Here is a 19,984-nt window from a genome sequence, read left to right on the forward strand (position 1 = left end):
CGGAAATACTTCTTCGGGCACTTAGTGTTCACCCAGAGAGCTTAATAAGGAACGAGAAGGACTTCACCCCCAGACTTCGGCTTCACTAGCTCTGGGGGTGGGGCCCAGGAATTAGCATTTAGCAAGTAGCCTAGGGGATTCTCATGCCTTACGGTCTGAGGGCCTCATTTTGAGAACTGCTGGATCCCAGCTTAAGGGTGACCCCTCAGCCTCAAGGACTGGATGCAGTGGGAGAGGTGGAACTTCACAGAGTGCACTGAGCCTTGGAGAGCCACTGGTAGAGGGGCATACTCCTGCACCCACGCCCAGTTTGGGGCCAGGAAGGGGTACCAAAAGCCTTGGTTTTATTTTCTGTGCTCCAGTTAATGGTTGGGTGAGGGGAAGTGCTCAAGGTAGCAGCATCACCTCAACCCAGGGTCTGCTCTAGCTCTTCCAACACAAAGTATGAGTAAATACGTTTAATATAACAATAGTATTATAATAACAGTAATTACATGTATAAAGTTTGTAGTCACCCCCCAACCCCCCACCCTCCTATAATGATTTGCATAGCTCCATTTCCTATGACAACCCAGAGTGGAGTCACCAGGAGCCGCAGCTGACCTGGCAGAGATGAGTCTTCTAAGGGGAGAGTCTGGGTGGCACCACACGAAGGGGAGAATGCAGGCTGTTGGGGGAGGGCCAACACGGAGCAATGTCCTGGGAGAATGCAGTGGCCCAAGATGAGGAAGGACTGGATGAGGGCTCATTTCTCCCCCTCCAGGGCATGAAGGCAAGCAAAGTGTGGACACTTTGGTTCCTGCAGGAAGGCACCCGGCTGGAGAGAGCTAGAGATAGCAGCAGGGAAACATGCTGGTCCTGCAACCTCCTCTCTGTCCAGAAAGCAGAGGGAAGGAATTCAGTGCTCTTCCAGTCCTCCACTATGTCCCACTGCCATCACGGCCCAAAGTGTGCTGAGAGGAAGGTCTCTAGCCAAGTTCTCCATCTTCTCTAGAAGCCAGGAGAGAAGAGGGAGATGGGTTGGAAGAGGGAAGAAGCTGACTTGCAAAAAGCCGGGGAAGGAGGGCAGTTGGTGCAAGAAGTTAGGAGTGTTGGATATAGTGGAAGGGGGCACTGACTCACCCAGGTCACAGAGGAGTGGTGGGGTCACTCAGGGCTCGGGCATGACTCTGCAAGAAGATGAACTGCAGTGAACTTAAAGGGTAAGGAAATGTCCTTTTCCCTATATTTGCCCCCCAAGCCTGCCAGTTCACCTCTCTTTCCTCTTCCCACAAATTTCTCAATTTGGCTAATTTAAGCCAAGTCCAGATACTTTGGGCATCCCCCCCACTTTTCCATCCACTCCTGCACTATGCACCTTATTAAAGATTCCTTTTCACTTCTGACCTTGATGCCTCTCCTCCAGGTCTAGGGGGAGAGGAGAAAGACAGTCTAGACAATATATCCAACCTGTGGTCTTGCTGGGAACACAGGCTCATTGGTTCCCCCTGCCCCCATGGGTTGAATGAGAATAGCCCACTCAGAAAGTGGCTGTAGAGATCACCCCACTTTCAGCCCTAGTATAGGGACTTACCTGCCGGGACAGCCCTAAGATCCCTCCACTGGCCAGAGTGGGAGTGCTGCTCCCAGGATGGGGGGGCTGCAGGCTGGGGCTGTTTCTTGGTCCTGGGGACACATCTCCAGAAGAGTCAAGTGTTTCTGGGGCTGGAGGGGAAGCTAGGGTGAGAGCAGGGTATAGAACCCCTCTAGATTACCTTAAGCAACCAAGCTGCTCCATCAGGGAAGAAAAAGCTCCATAGCAACAGGAAACTGAGTTACCATAGCAATCCAGTTGCAAGAGAACCCCCCTACCAAGAGGCAGGAAATTGTCAGCAGCATCATTAGAGCAACCAGGGAAGAAGCGACAGGAAACTATAAGGATTGCCGTGGTGAACCAGGAGGGTACAACAGGAAGCTGAGCAGTTTCCATAGAAACCCAAGGAGAGCTAGAGAGAGAGGTACAGAGGAAGTGCTGCTTAGCAACAGGCTGCTGTAAGCATTATCCTAGCAACCAGATGGAAGGCTCTTTTAGCAATGGGGAAGCTGTACATAGTTGTCCTGGCAACTGGGCTACTTGGCTAGAAAAAGGAATTGCTTAGCAGCAGGCAGCCTGAACATCACCACGATGACCCAGCTGTTGGGAGCCACCCCTTGAGAGGTGCCTCACCCAGGGAAATTTGCTTGACGTCCAGATCCCAGGCCTCCTCCTCGACGCGGGCAGGCAGGGAGCAGGCTCCCGGTGAGAGGCCGGGAAGGGAAGGGCCGGCATGCTCAAAGGATGACACGGCCACGGAAGCCCGGGTGCGGGCGGCTGCAGAGAGGGGGGTGGGGGGGGTGGGGTGCTGGTGTGGGAAAGCCCTCCTGGCTCTCTGAGATGACCCTCAGTCTCACAGAGGGCCTCCCAGTCAGTCCCACAATTTCTGGGAAGACATGTCCACTCATGGCCCTTCTTCACTTTTCTACCATGCCTCCCCACCATGCCCTCACTCTCAAGATCTTGACTCCTGGGAGTCGCCCCCACCCCCCAGCACTGTGGCCCTCACCTCTTCCAGTGAGCAAGGCACTCAGCGTCCGCTCCCCAAGGGCTTTGATATCCAGGAAAGGTTTATTCCCAATGCCCATGGAGACCATCTGCTGCACTCGGAGCTCTAGGAAACAGAGACCCCGTTACCAACCTCCTTCAGCCCCCACTTTGCTCCAAGCCCCAGCACTATCATGGTGGACTCTTCTGCTCCTTGCCAATTCTCGTTCATCTGGTATCTCCTGTTACCCTTGCTGTCAACTGTCACTATGTGGATGGTGATGGTGGCCCTTAACCACCTCCTCAGACCCCTGTTTCTTGTCTCCTACATGTTGCACCCTGCCCATTTGGCATCCCAGCCATCTAACTTCTAATAATCACCCTCTGCCCTTCATCTTGGGCGTAAAGAGCAAACCTCTCATTCTTACACACCTTTCTAGTTTATCAAGTGCTTCCATAGATAATCATCTATTTCACCATCCCTATCATATGAAGATGTAGCTGTCACTTTCCATTTTTCGAGATCAGTGGAATGGGATTCAGAGAATTAAAAACAAAAACCCAGCCCCAAAGCCCCAGAACAAAACACACAGAAGCACTAGTCCAGGTCACACAGCATGTAAATTCTGGAACCAGGGTCTAGTGAGCACTCCTTCACTCTCTTTTGGCCTGCCCTTTGCTCTTGCTTTTCTGAAATTGGTAGCTGCCTGTTTCCTTTTGGTATACCTTAGACTAATCTCTATGCCAGCAACCTCTCTCCAGTCAGATCTGGAATCATCTCCTAAATCATTGCTTCTCCATCCCACACCCTATGGTCTTCATGTGCGCTAACCTCCCATTGTAACCTGGACCCTAACCGCCCCCCACCCCGCCCCCGGCTCACACCCTTGTTGTGAGCCGCCTGTCTCCACAGCAGCTGGGCAATAGAACTGGTCCACTTGAGTTTGATCTCTGGTGAGGCTGCCTGCAGAGTGTATGCTTCTCGAGCGCGCCGCCGCCGGAACCACAACTCAAAGCAGAGTCCGCTGTCCCCGATGTTTTCTGTGAGCCCCATGTCAGCAGTCTGAGAAAAAGCGGAGGAAAGTGGGTGAAGACAGAGTGAGTCCTGGCTAGATGGCACCACATGGAAAAGCACTACACTTAGCTTGGCATCTGGTAGATGTTCAGTAAATGTTTGCTCAACACCTACCATGTGCCAAGTGTTCTACATTTAGTCTTCCTAACAACCATAATTTACAGAAGGGGAATGCCCAGAGACACGAAATAACTTGCCCAGGGGCTTATCATAGCTTAGTGGAGAGAGAAGGTTCAAACCCATGTCTACGTTATTCCAAACCTAGGCTTCTTTTTCTCTATTCTGTACTCCCCCATGCTCCCTAGGAGCTGGAACGAATGTAGGCAGACAAAGTTTAGAAACCCTTAGTGGGGGAGCACCTGGGTGGCCCAGTGTGTTAAAACCTCTGCCTTCGGCTCAGGTCATGGTCTCAGGGTCCTGGGATCGAGCCCCGCATCAGGCTCTCTGCTTAGTGGGGAGCCTGCTTCCTTTCCTCTCTCTCCGTCTGGCTCTCTGCCTACTTGTAATCTCTGTCAAATAAATAAATAAAAATATTAAAAAAAAAGAAAAGAAACCCTTAGGGGGTGCCTGGTGGCTCAGTTGGTTAAGCATCTGCCTTTGCATCAGGTCATGATCCCAGAGTCCTGGGATCCAATCAAACCCCATATACAGCTCCTTGCTCAGTGGGGAGCCTGCTTCTCCTTCTCCCTTTACCTGCCACTCCCCCTGCTTGTGCTCGTGCTCTCTCTCTCTCTCTCTGCCAAATACATAAATAAAATCTTAAAAAAAAAAAAAAAGAAAGAAACTCTTAGAATCATGCCATACTGCCTGATCTAGGACTATAGGTCTTTCTCTCTCTCTTTTTTAAGATTTTGTTTTTTAAGTGATCTCTACACCCAATGTAGGACTTGAGCTCACAACCCTGAGATCAAGAGGTAGACACAACCAACGGAGCCAGCCAGGTGCCCCTAGGACTATAGGTCCCTGTTAATGTTTATCTGGATACCAAAGTAGTTTCCCTAAAGAAAGGCCTCCCTCCTCTTGGGTTTGGTTCCACTGGTTCCATCAATTTAAGCTATTAGATAGACTGATAGATAGATAAAGAGTCCTTTCTTGTCACCCCAAGAATCACCCCTAACTCAAAAAGCATATATTCTTAATGGGAAATGTCCTCCATTCTGGTTTGGAATGCCTTGTGAGTATCCCACATGTATGATAAAACCCCAATGACAATAACAGCAATTTCTATCACCTCTGGCATCCTAACCTGGTAGGTGATTAAGGTCAAAACCTGTTTTAGATGATTCAGATTCTGAACCTGGGTTGGAGTTGAATTTCCAGAACATCTTGAGTTCTCGAGAACAACATGACTTCCTGTCCCATCCCTTCCTGGCCCCCCCAACCCCCCACCTGGCCAAGTCCCAGCATTCTACCTTAAAGGCCTGCTTGTAAACAAAGGTCTCTGAACCCCCCTCAGGGCCCTTGAGTTTGCTGAACAGGAGGAGATGCTCAAAGAGAAAGACATGGCGAAGGCACTTCTTTCGGCCACAGATGACAGTGAAGGGGTCCCGGTGTAGGAGCTGGCCCTGCTCCTTCAGATCTGTCTGAGGAAAGGAAAAGGAAAGGCAATTGGCCCTGGAACCCTTTGGGTGTATTTTATGGGGAGTAAAAATGGAATTTATAGGGCAAGGGGCCTAATGTACATGTTCTCAAACTGAGTTAGGAAATCAGGGAAGGCCTAGAATCCATCCACCAATCACCACGCACAGCACACCTGGCCTGGCCACATAGTCTTGCCTCTCTAGACAGAAGGTACATTCCACAAGGGTTTATAGGCTTGCACGGGGAAGGCTATGGACACTGGGGATGAAGCACCATGCTGACCCGGGAAGAGAATCGGAAAAGAGCCAAAGGGGAAAGAGTCTATCACAGAGGAGGCAGGTTCCCCACCTGTTTTGGACTTTCTGGGCTAGAAAGAGACTAGTTAAGGGAGAATAAGGTATGTGTCGGGTGCTGAGATGTCTGAGGAAGTACAGATAAGGAAAGAGAAGAACTGGGAATGGAACCGGAAAGCACAGCCAGAGGTAGGATATGGGATGTGGGGCAGGACATAGTTTCTTTATTTATAGATGAGGACACTGAGGCCCAGTGAAGTTCAGTGACTTGACCAAGGCCATCTAGCTGATTAGAAATTAGAGCCTGGGCCCTCTGACTTTGAGTCTGGTCCTCTTGTCACTAACCACACTGCTTTCTGAAGCCACAGGGCTGGACAGTAGAAACTGGAGTGACGAGCCATGGCCTCACCTCGCAGCCACGCACTGCCTCCACGGCCAGCAGGTCTCTGCCACGGGTCTCCTGTTCCCGGAGCAGCTGCACGGCAGCCCCAAGAGCCTGGCGCTCAGAACTCAGCTCAGGCCCAGCTTCCCTTAGGAGCTCCTCCAGGAGCCGCCCATACCGAGCTAGCTGCTCCAAGGGCTGCTGCAACGCCCGGGGCAGGTGAGGGCCACTCTCCGTGGAGCCCTGGTTGGGGAGGAGACAGACAGGGATGAGGAGAGGGGCTGGAGCTAGTGGGGCCTGAGCTCTGCCAGGAAGGTGGGTGGTAGGCCAGGCTTTTGGGGGGTAGAGGAAGCCCAGATACTGCCAAAGGTAAGGTGAAACTTCCCTCAGAAAGAAAGCGGGTAGGGGGTCTGCCAGAATTCCACCATCCTCTGAATCTTGGAGAATGGAAGAGGAATACAGATAACCCCTTACAGTCTCTAGCTTCTAACTCTTGAAGTCATTTCACATAAAGTCTTTTGATTCTCACAGCTCTCTGTGAGTTAGATAGAGTGGACAGTGCCCCCATTTACCAGAGGCCTCTGTAGAAACAGAGGCCCAGAGGAATCAAGAGTCTTGCCCAAAGTCCCTCAGGATCAAAACTCAGGCTCTCTTGGCTCCCAGTCCAGTGCTTGCGCCACCCTCAGCACTGAGGGGAGATTACTGGTGGGAGAGGTTCCTGGACACATGGGGGAAAGCTTTTCTTCCCTGAGAGACTTGGAGGTGGGGTGTGTTTTAGGGGTTCCTGTCCCCTCTCCTTCTCCTGGGGGTTGGAGCAAAGGTTACCTTGCTTGGGGGGCCAAGTGCAGCCAAACCATTCTCCAGTTTGTGTCGGTGTTTCACGTACTGGGCGTAAAGGCTGAACTGGTCCCCCTGTGCCAGTGGGGAAAGACAAGCCGTCACTTGGGGAGAGACAAGCCTCTCCCTTTCCTCCTCCTGTCCTCACTACAGCGCAAAGGAGAGCCCGGCCGCTCAGGCTGCCCAGGAAATGACTGACTCCCATGCAGAGAGTGAAGGTCAGACAGCACTCGAGGACAAGGACACAGGCTGAGTGGATTCAGAGGGGCCCAAGGGCCCCAGAGTCTTGGACTGCACACTTTTGAGGGGGCGGGGAACAGATACGGAGAACAAATACAGGGTGGTTGGCGCTAAGACGTAAGAAGGGAGAGGACCTAGAAGACGTGTTCGGGGTCACTCACATGGCGAAGGAAGCAGGCCCCAATGCGCAGGGGATGGGTGGCGCAGCCCTGAAGCTCCCGGAGAAAGTGTGTCCGATGGAAGCTGCGAAGCCTCTCCCGGGTACTCAGGGCTGCGGCCCAGGTGCCCCTTAGTTCGGGAGTCAGCTCGGGTCCCGGGGGCGGCACTGGATCGCTCAAGGTGGCCACGTACTCTTGTTCACAGGCAATCAGCTCTGACACCAGACGCTGCTGGGCGCTGCAGGGACAACAAGGGGGGCTCAAAGGAGGCTGGGGCCTGAGATCGCCAACAATATTGTATTCCTTCCTGCTGGGCACTTGGGTCTGCCTCTTGGGCAATAATTGGCCTAGGCTCTCACCTGATGCTTCGCTTGCGCTCCATCCGAGGGGTACCTACTCCCCAGGGCCCATCTGGACCTCCAGCCCGGCCCAGCAGCACATGTTCCCGGGGCGAGCACGTCCTGTCTACCACCTCGGTACTGGTGACTTCCAGGCCTCGAATCAGCACAGTCCTCGGAGGTCTACCCTCTGCTTCTGGAGCCAAGTCAGGGACCTCTTCTTCACAGTCCTCCCCACAGGGGGCCAGGGAGCAATGGGATGGGGCTGTGCGTGGCCCAGGGCTGCTGGGGAGCAGCAGGGAGCTAAGGCTGGGTGAGGGGCTGTGAGGGCCCCGGGGGGCCCCTCCGCTGCTGGCGCTGTCTGCCCTCCGTCGCCGATGGCCCCGTGGACTCGCCTCCTCTCCCAGCTGCTGCTGAATCCTCCTCTCCAGCTCTTGGCAGCGGGCCCGGCAGCGGCCCCACTCTCTCAGGGCAGCAGGGCTGCCCAAGTCCAAGGCCAGGGCCCGCATCTCCTGGAAGGTGCCAGCACTCGGCTCTGGGGCCCGCCGCAGGGCCAGGGCTGCCAGCACTGCCTCCCTACCCGGCCCCGCTCCTGCCAGCCGAGCAGAACCTTCATTCACCCATTCGTGCGCCTGCCGGGCCAGAGGGGACGGGGATGGGTAGAGAAAGAGTGAGGTCCGGTGCCGTTCACGCATGCTGCCCAATGACAACTCCTGTCCTCTTTAGCTGATGGCTTCCCAGAGCCCACCACCCTCTCAGTCGTCTGAGAACACCCTCTTTCCTATCCCAGCGCCACTGCCTGACCTTGTCACACTGAGCTGGTATGGAGACAGAGGGGCCTGGATGAAAGAAGAGCCAACACTTACATGGAATTGATCAATGGTAGGCTCTATACTAAGGGCTTCTTATATATGACCTATATTACACTCGTGGCAGCCCTGTGAAGGGGTGTCTATGGAGGCATGCTTGTCCCAGGTCATTCAGCAAGTAGGTTGCAGAGCCAAGAATCCAAAGAGATGACTTCATGAGTCCCTGCTTTTAGCAACTACCTGATCAGCTTCCCCAGGCAGAAGCCGGGCAGTGGTGGGCATGGAAGAAAGAGGCTCTGTACACACCTGCTGGAAAAAGCGCTGTAGTCGCAGGGCTCGATGGAGGCCACTCTCAGCCTGCTCCAGCCTCTGTTCAAAGACATCCAGAACCTTCTGGGAGGCAGTGTCCTCCTCTAGGGCCAGGGCCTCCCGTGCCTGGGCCAGGCGTTCCTGGGGAAGGAAGGCTGTACTCAGACCTGGTCCTCGGTCCCAGTCAGTTCCCCGCTCCCCACTCTCCACCCCTGCTCCATGCCTTTTCTTCCTTGCCCCTCTCCCCCTTCTCACCTGAACCTCAGTGCTGAAAGCCCGGAATTGCAGCTCTGTCTCTTGCAGGGCAGACAGGGAGTCTCCGGGCACAGCAAAGCTAGCCAGCTGCTCCTCTCCTGGGCCTGAGAGCCACTGTAGCACCTGAGGCAGACAGAGCAGGACAGCAGGGCCATGAGGGAGAAGGAGGCCATGCTGTGGGAAGGAAAGCTGAGATCCAGGTCCAACCCCATCACCCTGATCTATGGACCTTTGGGCAAACCATTTCATGTAGCTGTAATGTGGGAATGGTTAACAGTGGTCGGTAGTAGTTTCCTCAAGGGTCAAATGAGAAAGCACCAGAATGGGAAGCTGGGCTGGCAGGAAGCACTGAGGGAAGCGGGAAAGGGTTCCAGGCCCATGCCTGGAGGGGACATAGATAAAGCTGGTGTGAGCCTGAGGCAGTATGAGGACTGTTTGGATAACCGAGGAGGAAAAATTTCACATTCACTGAGTCCACTGATGGGTGGGCAGAGGTCGCTGGGACCTGGCTTGAAGAGACAACCCAGTGGGGTGTGTGTGTGTGTTCCCAGCTCTAGTTGCCTATTATGGCGATATAAGGACTCTCATGTTGGCTCTGGGATATTTGACCAAAAAGGGATGGTCTTTTTTTTTCTCTGAATTAAGGATGGAAGCTGGGGTAGGACAGCCTGCAGACGAGAAGCTTGAGAATGTTCCCAATAATTAGGGTCTGACCATAGACATGTGTACAGTCCTTTGCTGAATTCATTTGGTCGTCCTACACCCTTGCGAGCTAAGTGTCCTTATGATCCCATTCTACAGATGTGGACTTGGGAACTCAGAGATGCGTCAGGATTCATCCAACATCTCATTCCCAGTAGAGCTAGAACTCATGCTGAGAACTGTAGACACTCAATCCTGTGTGCTAATGGTTTTGAAAGGGGAACACCAGCTAATAAGCAAGCAAGCAAAGAGTAAGAGATACAATCCCTTGGATGCTGGGTTGGAGGAAGCCAATATGTAGAAACCCCAGAAAACAGAGAGCCCTACCCTCCACTTTGACATTGACTTTGAGATGACCCTTGCCCTGATGCCCACACGTAGGTCCATAAGGCTCTCATTCACCATGCTTGGGGCTCTGGGAGAACAATCAGATTGCAAAGCCCCCTGTTCCTGTATCCCACATGTTAGGATAATCCCTGTGGGGCTCTTAACCCCAGGAGAGAAGAATCAAGGTTCAGAGAAGCCAGCCTTATCCCCGAATCTTCCCCACAAAGAGGACTTAGCATCTTCCATTATCCTCTCCTTCCAAGGTGGAGGAAGGTGAAACTTTTCCAGCTTCAGGTTTAGGGAGGATATCGTAGAAAGAGTTGAGGGAACATGGATGGCAATGTAGCTAAAAAACTGGTATCAATAGACATTTATTATTTTCAGTTATAGGCACCCCAGAGTCAATTAGCTCCTCCCAGAATCCCCTAGGGCACCCAAGCATCTCTTCTAATCTCACAACCTCTAAGGATCCTTGATCACTGTTGGGGTAGGGGAGGTCTGGGTTCTCTGCTGGGGCTAAGATGCCTTCTCCCTCTTGTTCAGTCTCACCCACCAGACCAGCCTCTAGGGTAGGGTGAGGTGAGAGGGAGGGCCACCCGATCGAGCCATCAGCTGTGGATGTCGGCAGTAAAGGAGGGCTGGAGCCCAGGTTCCCAGGCCAGGTAAGAGCAGTCTGGGGGGTCCTGCCTCACCTGCTCAAGTCGGTGCAGTCGCTGTCGCCGCTCCTGCTGCTGGGCATGCAGGTTGGAGAGGCGCACGAGCTGGTGAATGGCCTCATCCACCTCCTGGTACAGTGCAGCTGGGCCCGGGCCCTCCAGCCTGGGCAAAGAAAGGGACAGAATGACCTACTGCCCTTGTTAACCCCTTCCCACCACCCCACCACATTCCATCCTTGCACAGCAGGCCTGGATTTGAATCCTGACTCTCCCACCGACTGACTAATCTTGGCCAAGGCATTTAACACTTCTGGTCCTCCAGATGCCTGTCTGTAATCATAACGATTACCTAGGGCCCTTATGCAAAGGTCATAGCAGGTGGAAAACATGATCTCCTGTGTAGAGGCATGCTCAGGAAGAACGATCTGGCAGCTGAGGTTTATTGACAGCTCTCTGCTGTGTCTCCATGCGCCCTGTCCACCTGCCCCCCCACACCCACCCCCCCCTCGTACTTGCTGCTATGGCTGGAACGCAGCCTCATCAGGATGGCTCCCCCTTCCCTCTGCAGCTCTGTCAGCCGGGGATCTGCCAACACCTTCTGTAGGGGCTCAAGCATTCCTACAGCCTCCTGGGGGCAGGAAGCAGTCGACAGTAGGGGTTCCACCAGAGAATCCCCATCCCACCCCATCCCCTTCTGCCCCGTTTCACGTCCTACCTCTCCCTCTGGCTCTGCGGCTCCCTCCAGCTCCTCAATGGCTTGCCGCACAGAGCACAACACCCCTTGGCACAGGCAGCACAGCCTTGCCACGTCCTGAAACACACACACACATGGGGATGGAGAGGGGGCAGCCCCAGACAATGCTTGGTTAGCTTCTGACTTTGTTGTTTACTAGTTGTATGACATTAAGCAAGCCCAGTAACCTCCTGAACCTCAGTTTGCTCCACTGTAAAGTCAGGACAAGATACATAGAATTTGGGGGTGCCTGGATGACGCAGTCAGTTAAGCATCAGACTCTTGGTTTCGGTTCAGATCATGATTTCAGGGTCATGAGATGTAGCCCCGCATCAGGCTCCACACTGGGTGTGAAGCCTGCTTAAGATTCTCTCTCTGTCCCCCAAATCCGCATTCATACTCCCTCTCTCAAAAAAAGATACAGAGAGTTTTGTGACGTTTAAAGAGACGATGCCAGGTAAGCCCTTAGCAAGGACTGGCACAGTAAACGCTTAGTAAATGTGAGTCTCCTTTCTCCCTGTCTGCACTAGGTTTTCACCCTGTAAAGCCTTCCATTCTGCTTGCTCAGATCCACGTCCCCTTTGAGGTATAGCTTAGAAACCACGTTACAGACCCCTTTATTTATTTATTTATTTTTAAAGATTTTATTTATTTATTTGACAGAGACAGAGATCACAAGTAGGCAGAGAAGCAGGTAGAGAGAGAGAGAGGTGGGGGGAAGTAGGCTCCCCGCTGAGCAGAGGGCCGGATGCGGGGCTCAATCTTAGGACCCTGAGATCAAGACCTGAGCTGAAGGCAGAGGCTTTAACCCACTGAGTCACCCAGGCGTCCCTATTTATTTATTTTTAAAAGATTTTATTTATAATATGATGGAGAGAGATAATGAGAGAGGGAAGGCAAGCACGGGGGAGCTGGAGAGGGAGTAAGAAGCAGGTTCCCTGCTGAGCAGGGCCTGATATCGGGCTTGATCCCAGGATGCTGGGATCATGACCTGAGCCGAAGGCAGACACTTAACGACAAGCCACCCAGGTGCCCCGACATATGTATTAAAGACCCCCTTTAATACTTAGCTCAGACCATGTTCATTTATCTTTTCTCAAATATTCACGTACTGAGATTCATAGAATCAGAGAGTATATCACACTTGCTGTACTTTGTGGGTGAGGACCCCGAGGCCTGGATGTTGGTGCAGGGAACAAGTACAGAAAGGATACCATCTCTGGTAATGGGGCACAGTACCTTGTCCAAGGTCACATGGAACTAGAACCAGACTTCCTGACTCTGTCCAGAACCCCAGTAAAATTACCTTACGCTCTTCTCTAATAGCTTCTGACTTATGTCCCACCAAAAACCATATGCTGCTTAACATCGTATTAAGAACTTATGGAATATACTCCTCTCATCTCCCCAGCAGCCCACGGTACATGCGTAATATTTTGCTCATGGGTGGTGAACATAAATATGTATTGAATTAAATGGAAGGGAAATCACTTTTTACCAGCCCCGTGGTCATGTCTCAGATCTGCCCTCTCTCTCCCAGAATGCCCTCAGCTGGGTCATTCCTGGCTCCCCCGTCCTGGGTAGGGGAGGTGAAGCTTACCTGGTGCGTCTCTACCCAGTAGCTGGGAGAGGGTTCCCTGTGACCTCCCAAGTCCCATGGCAGCTCCTCTGGCTTGGCCACTCTTTTCAGATCACTCTCTGATAGCAACTCAGCACCCTAGAGACACATGAAGGCAGGGGATTTCTGGCCTGGCCACCCAGGTGTTCGGGGACCAGCCTGGGGCTCTAGTCATCCTCTTCTCTCTCCACGACTGAGGGGGGACTAGCTGGGAGTGAGGAGCTCAAACCTGAAGTCCATAGAGTTCAGCCACAGGATCGTCCTGAGTGAGAGCCAGCAGTCGCTGAATGAGGGGAGGGTCTCCTAAGTCCTGAGGGCAGAGAAGAATAACACCAAATAGTGGGCAACTGGGTGGCCTGGAATGGCCACCTGGGGAAGAGCTGAGGGTCAGGAGAAGTTCCTGTGTCAAGGGCTGGTTACCTGAAGTTGATTTAGAACAGAAACGAGGGCTGGAGGCAATGGGGGTGCCTTTCGAAGGTCCAGCAGGATGGACAGCCCCAATATCTGGAGATTAGGCCTGTAGGGGCAGAAAGAGCCAAGGGGGCAGTGTGCGCGCACGTGTGTGTGTTGAGGGGATGGTGGCTCGGGGTCTGGTTTTACTGTTACTAGTCCTCAGGAGAAGTCAGTGTCTGGTACTTTCAGGAAGCAATGGGCGAAGGGCCAAAGTGTGGGTTTTTGTCCAAGAGGCACTGCCCTAGCATTCAGGAGTCTATATGCAGATGATATGAAGTCACAGGATCAGGGTCTGGAAAACCAGGACCACTATGCTCTGGAAAGGTGTAAATTCCATTCCAGTGCATGGCATGGTGCCTGCTAGGTTCTTGAAGCCCAATAAGTAGCTGCTGAATGAGTAAACCAATACCCTGATAATCTAGGCAGTGTCTTAGGATACTGAAAGTCAGCAGTGTTGATTTTGAATATTGATGAAGATATTCTGGAGGTCAGAGGTCAGCAAGGTCAGTGGTCAGTGGCTTAAAAATTGAGGGGTGAGGAAGTCAGTATCCTAGAGGTCAGGAAGTCAGTGTCCTGAGAAGAAAGGAGGTCAGGGCCCTCATGAGCAGGAGGTCAGTGTTCAGGGTGCCAGTGGTGGGCCTCCGTTACCTGAGCAATGAGTGGAGGTAATGAAGAGCAGTGCTCAGCATGTCTCGGGAGGGTGGGGGATCCTCAGGAGGGCACGGTGGGGTAATGGTCAGCAAAGCTCGCCCACTCTGGTCCACCCCTCCTGAGGACACAAAATGGCCAGGCTGTCCTGGCTGGGGGTAGGCCTTGGCTACCTCCCATCCACCCTGCGTCCCTCCACAGCCCACCCTGATCACTTCTCTTTCCTTGACCCCTGTCCCTTCAAAACTGATGCCCACTGACCAGTCAGGACGAGGAATCCAGATGCCATTAGATCCCAAGCTATATCCGGGTCATCGGAGATGGAGACTGGAGTGGCCTTTTCTGGGACACTGTCCCCCTCCCCTTCCTGCACCATCTCCAGGGGTGGTGCTGGTGGGTCTGGCAGGAGTCCTTCTGGACCTGTGGGTCCTGCACAGAGAGAAGCAGAGCTATGGGCCTGAGGAGGGAGAGGGTTCTGGCTGTGGGGCTCCCAGCTTCTCCTCCAGCCCCTTTCCAGGCCCAGTCTATGCTGGCCCTTGCCCTGCTGGCTTCGGTGTCATCTCACCTGCCACACCTGCCAGACTGGACCCCTCCGGATCCTTCTCTCTGGCTGTCTCTTCTGTGGGTCCACAGCCTTCTGAGGGCTGAGGCTCTTTTTTCTCTGCTGGTTTGAGCTCCTCTTTCAGTTCTGATTCTGGCGTCCCTGAGCCTTTGTGCTCCTCCTCAACGGGGTTATATTCTGGGGGGTCGTGCTCATTTGGTGGGGGCAGAGTGACAAGGACTTCCAGGTGGCTGGCCTCCTCTTTGACCTCGGGGGTCAGTGGAGCACTGTCCCCTCCTCGGCTAAGAGCCCCTCTGCCCGCAGCACGCTTCTTTCTCCTGTTTCCTTTGCCTGTTCTCCGAGGGGTGCCAGGGGGTCCTTCAGCCCCTTGGCCTGCCCCTCCCCCAGCCTCCCCCAGCCTCAGGGGACAAGGTTCAGAGGCTTCCCCCAATGTCTCTGCTGGAGACTCAGACACCTCTAAGGCTGTTGCTTCTGGGAGAGCCTCGGCTCCTGGGGGTGACCCAGGGGAGGCTCTGGTGCTGCTTCCCTCACCCGGTGGCCGTGCCCCATCCTGGTCCCGAGGCCCCAGGCCCTTTTGGTGCATCCAGGCGCGGTGTCTCCTGTGCCGACCCTTCCCTCCAGCACCCTTCCGGGTGGGTACTGTCCGGGTCCTGGAGAGGCCAGAGGAGCCCTCAGCATCCGTAGGGCTCCCCCTCACAGGCAGTGTGACCTCCAGCAGCTCCACGTACTCGCCTTCAGGTCCTTCAGCGGGGGCATTGTGCCCATCGCCAGGACTCCGGGTGCCCAGGGCCTCCTCGGGGAGTGGAGGGCTGGGGAGCCCTGGGGGTCCGGAGGGCAGTTCAGGGGGCAACGTGCTTGGCCGATGTCCAACCATGAGGCCCCCTTTGTGCACAAATCGTGGGCAGATGAGTTCTGCCCAGGGCAGCCGCTGAATTCCAGAGGGCGCAGAGAGGAGGCAAGTACTGAGGCGACCTGTGGGCCGGTCCTTATTGATGCCCTGCAGCCACTCAGGTGTGAACAGGTAGGCACAGGCCTCATTGGGCACAGGCAACTCCTGCACCCGCCCGCCCCCTGGGGCCAGGCACTTGAGTGCCAGGCGGGGCGCTTGGGCTGCGGAGGGCACCACTTGCAGGTAGAAGTCTCCTGGGCGCAGGAGCTGCCAGGGCAAGGCTGCCAGCTGCACGACCACCTGCTCGTGCAGGCAGAGTGGCCAGCCCTCGTGGAAGAAGAGGAAACCGCTGTACTGGGCCTGGGGAGAGAGGTGCGACGTTGCGCTCAGCCTCTGCTGAGGAAGCCAGCCAGAGAGGGCAGTTAGCACAGGACCATCCTAGGTAGGGCTGCCCTCTGGCCTGGTGGGTTATAATCCTCGGGGATCTGGAGGGGTATCCCGGGATGTTCATGGAGCAGAGGGAGGGAATGGGCTGGCCAGTTTTCTGGTAGTAGGAAGCTTCTCTAGGAAACGGGTTCCCTGCGTGGGAGAGTAACAACTGAGTCATTACAGAGGCATGGTCAGCAGATGCCATTGTCTGGGAGGGCTCAGAGACTCTTAGGAGTCTTTATATCTGTAGAAGTTGAGTCATGTCTGGGGGAGTTAGGTATCTTGAGAAATCATTATGGGGGGATGTCTGGAATTGTGTCTGGTGGGTCTGGGTTTTTGGGAGTTGATGTTTCTTAGGGGTCAATATTGGGGGAAGACGAGTGTCTTTCTGTGTGTTAGTACATGAGTGGCCTCTGCCTCGGCCAGGGGAGGGGGTCAGTGTTGGGAGGTGGCACCTCTGGGGAGAGGGAAGTTAGTCTGGCTAGTCTCTGGAGTGAGGCAGTGGATCTTAGGGGCCACTCACACAGGCTTCCTGCTGGACCTTGGCAAGCAAGTGCTTGGCGGGCACCAGGAAGTCCAGCGTGTACCTCAGGGCATCCTCCCGATAAGTTCTCTCCACCACCTGGAACACCTGGCCCAACAGCGTAGGGGCTGTCGCCTCGAAGGGTGGGTACAGGGCAGCAAGCGTGCTCTGCACACAGTCCTCCACTGGCTCGGGCTCCTGGAAGAGAGAAGCCCAGCTGCAGATCCCTAGAGAGCGTGGCCCCCAGGGCCACACCGTGCCACAGTGTGTGTTCAGAGAGGACCCTCAGGAAATGCTGGCCGAAGGGGCCTGGGATGGCCTCCGTGGGGCTGGGGCAGTCAGAATGCACAGACCCAGCAGGGCACTCCACACTGGAATTCTGAGACTCTGGCCCTGGAGATCCAGGGAGCATTTGCCAGGAATGTCTCTGATCTTAGGGCCAGTCCTGCTTCTTGTGAGTTGGGACCATTGCACAGTTCTTCCTCAGGACGAGACCTGGTCTTCTGCGCCACCAGAAGATGTAGCAATGGCTGAGAGAGTTGGCAGGGTGGAGGGCCAACTTGCAAGCCCCCCCCCCCCCACGGGCATAAGGACTACGGACCTCTAACTTAGGTGGCAATGCCACGACCTCGAATAATCATATACTAGAGTTGGTCACTGGGTGAGGAGGAGGAGGACTGGGAAGAAGGAGGACTGAAGGGCTGTCTGTCTGACTTTCTAGCAACCTACTCTCTTCCAGAGTGGCTTCAGAGCAATCACCCACTCCCAGAGCATGTGGGATTGGGTTACAAAGAACTGGGTGGGGGAAGCCAAAAGAGGAAAAAGTCACAAAAGGAACACGTGGGGAAGGGAGGAGACCTTGATGGTATGTATTTTTCCAACTCAGTAGGACCTCTCTGCCAACTCCACCTGCCGCCACTGTCTCAAAAGGCAGCCCTGCTTCCTCTGCATTTGCCTCCCTAAGTGCAAGGCCAGGTCTCTTTCTCTTTCCCAGACCCTAAAGAAGTACCCCCCCAGGCTATTCCTTTGCAGACTAATTTCTCTTTCAAGATGGCTCTGAAGTTTTTTTTATCGGGTTTCTTTGCTGTCAGTGGCACGGGGCTGCGCTGCAGTGTTCATCAAGTTCTCTCCCACCGCCCTGCACCCCGAGTCCTGTCTTTGCCCTGCAGTCAAAACTGCATATTTTACCAGTTGCCCATCTGTCCCGACCCTCTGCGAAACTAGGGCAGTCACTCCAGAGAGGGACATTCAGTGCGTCAGCACGGAGACCCAGCCCCAAGGTGTGTGGGCGAGCAGACAGACCCCCCAGTGTTCCGGGGACCCGGCTGGCGCGGTGAGAGTGGGTGGGGGGAGGGTGGAGAAGGGGGGTGGGGAGGAAGAGTGGGCCGACCGATCGGAGGCCAGGAGGGGGCAGCTAGAGCTTGAGTAGCGAGGCAGCTGCAACCCATTAGGGGCGGTGAGCTCATGGCTGAGCGAGAGTCTCAGCCACAGGAAACTGCAGCGGCAGGAGGGGAGGAGGGGTCTGGGGTGGGAGGCGGCGGGCAAGAGCACAGAGACCGGGCCTCCAGTCGGCCAGGACCAAAAGGAGACCAGAGAGACTGAGTCAGCGCTCCCTGGCCCAGTTCCTCTTTTTTCTTGGTCCAGTTTCCCTGCCCGGGGTGCCCTTCCTTCTGTAGAGGAGCAGCCCCGGTAGTGCTCCTCCCCCCACCTCCTGGCAGTGAGCGCCCCCTGGCAGGGCCTCCCCCCTCCTCCACTCTGCAGCGAGCGCCCCCTTAGCCGTGGACCTCCCCCACAGCCCCCTATAGTGGGCGCTCTCTCCGGCAGTGCCCACTCCTTGCAGTGATTATTCAGAGACAACTTCTGGAGTGAAAGTTCCCAGAATAGTGTCCACTCCTGTTGGTATGGACTCCCCCTTAGCAGTGCCATTCTGCTTCCCGTGTCCTAAGTTGCTGCTGCCAGAGTCCCCTACCTCCTGCAGGGAGCTCCCGCTTTGTGTTTCCTCCCCTCTGCAGCGGGAGTACTCGGAGACAGAGATTCGGTTCCCTGCAGCGAGACCTCTGGGGTACTCCCCCCCCCACCCCCGCCCCATCCTCGGTCTCTTGTCTGCTCTGGCAGCGTCACGCCCCCTGGCACTGTGAGTCCCCCTCCTCACTCTGTCCACTATCCTGAAGCAGCCCCTTTTTATCCGCGGGAATTTCCCTCTTTGGCCATGTCCCTGGCCCCAGCCCAGCCACAGCTGCGGCCGGTCCCCCAGGGCCGGATGGGTGGGCCCAGCTCACCGGGCTGGGGACTGGGATGGAAAATGGTGGTTCCTGGCAGGTCAGTTCTCATGACCCGGGGCCGGGCCCCTTCCAGGGCCGCTGCAGCACCAACCCGCAGAGGTTTCCCGCGGCTAAGGAGCTGGGACCCGGAGGGGCTGGGAAGATCCTGCAAAGGAAGGCACAGGTCCGGACAGAGGAGGGCGGGGGGGGGGGGGGGGAGGTGTGGATCCGGGGAGCGACTGGAGGGAGGATGGGGGAGGGGTGGAGAATAAGGGAAGAAAGAAAGAGTGAGGGCAATACCCGGTGGGGACAGAGCCAGACAGTGGGGCAGATAGACAGACAGATCAAAGAAAATAAGGGGGGATGGGAGGAAGGAGAGTCTCAGGAGCGCTCAACAGACCGAGGCGGGCTCAAGAGGCAACGGACTGGGGGCTCGCGGCCCCGGGCGGGCAGCGCGAAGGAGGAGGGGGACACCGGGACCACGACGCCAGACTCACCATGGCTCGGCGCGGGGCCGCGTCCGACGCTCAGGCGGGCGGGGCCGGGCGCGCCGCCGCCTCCCTCCCGCCTCTCGCGTCTTGCTGGGTCTGGCTAGGGGACAGCTCCGGCCGCGGTGGCGGATCGGCCCGCTCGGGCTCCCAGGCCGCGGGGCCCAGCCAGGGAGGGCCGAGACGGCCGCCCCTCCCCGCCCCGCCCTTCAGTGCCCGCCTCCGCCTCCGCGCCGGACCCCCTGCCGGTACTCCCTCTACCGCGCCGAGCCTCTCCGCGGCTTCCCCGGCGCCCACAGCGGGTCAGCCTCTCTCTCCCGCAACTTTCTTTCTCCCCCGCCTCACACTCTAGTGGGTACCCCTACCCTGGTCCTCCGACGCCCGCCCTGCCGAGGATGCCCCTCTTTTCCCGCCACCGCCTCCCTCCCAGCGGGGTCAGTTTAACATCCACAAGGGACTCTCCATAGGCTGGGGCGTGCGTGAATTTTCTGGGGAATCCAGCTGAGGACTGGGATCGTTTGGCGGCCCGAAGCCTCTCGTCTCTAACTCGCTTGGGAACCTGTTCTCCCCGCGGTTGCCAGACGTCGGCAGCACCTGGAGCTCAGAAGAGACCCCCGGGCCCCTGCCCAACTCGGGTGGGGCTGAGGGCAGGGAAATCAGGGGATTCTTTCCACCCTCCAGGGGTTCGCCCGCCGTCTTTCCCTCCCATCTTCTTCGGCCTCAAGCCTTCAGGCTCCGACAATGGGCTCCTCTGTGCGGCCTGGGGAGGGCGCGGGCGGCGGTGGGGGGGGGAATTAGGGAGCGGTGAAGGCTTGGGGTGGGGGGTGGGGGTTGGGGTTGACCGTCGTGACTGAAGAT

At 55.7% G+C, this 19,984-nt stretch overlaps 1 protein-coding gene across 3 annotated transcripts; it reads right to left on the reverse strand.

Annotated features, from left to right (window-relative positions):
* Positions 1-19,779, reverse strand: ARHGEF40 (Rho guanine nucleotide exchange factor 40). Of its 3 annotated transcripts, none has more exons than XM_046007469.1 (24): positions 19,136-19,779; positions 16,378-16,575; positions 14,540-15,785; positions 14,236-14,403; positions 13,975-14,095; positions 13,294-13,390; positions 13,103-13,183; positions 12,856-12,972; positions 11,238-11,333; positions 11,035-11,150; positions 10,559-10,685; positions 8,838-8,960; positions 8,580-8,723; positions 7,486-8,096; positions 7,130-7,364; positions 6,717-6,803; positions 5,919-6,134; positions 5,048-5,218; positions 3,446-3,623; positions 2,583-2,687; positions 2,207-2,350; positions 1,574-1,704; positions 1,123-1,169; positions 1-872 (listed from the first exon to the last, which is right to left on the reverse strand). In XM_046007469.1, the coding sequence occupies exons 1-23, from the start codon at positions 19,136-19,138 to the stop codon at positions 1,128-1,130; spliced, it is 4,557 nt and encodes a 1,518-aa protein (XP_045863425.1). In that variant the 5' UTR covers positions 19,139-19,779; the 3' UTR covers positions 1-872; positions 1,123-1,127. The 3 variants fall into 3 exon arrangements, with proteins under 3 accessions (XP_045863425.1, XP_045863424.1, XP_045863426.1); XM_046007468.1 differs by having other exon boundaries at positions 4-990; XM_046007470.1 differs by lacking the exon at positions 2,207-2,350 and having other exon boundaries at positions 11-990; positions 19,136-19,774.
* Positions 19,780-19,984: the final 205 nt, after the last annotated feature.

Source organism: Meles meles, chromosome 6, assembly GCF_922984935.1.
Source record: "Meles meles chromosome 6, mMelMel3.1 paternal haplotype, whole genome shotgun sequence".
NCBI classification, from domain to species: Eukaryota; Metazoa; Chordata; class Mammalia; order Carnivora; family Mustelidae; genus Meles; species Meles meles.

Coding starts and splice junctions, on each gene's coding strand:
- ARHGEF40 (XM_046007469.1), bottom strand. Junction 8,097..8,579: donor TACAGCGCTTTTTCCAGCAG/GTGTGTACAGAG, acceptor CTGGCCCGGCAG/GCGCACGAATGGGTGAATGA. Junction 3,624..5,047: donor TTTACAAGCAGGCCTTTAAG/GTAGAATGCTGG, acceptor GCTTTTTCTCAG/ACTGCTGACATGGGGCTCAC.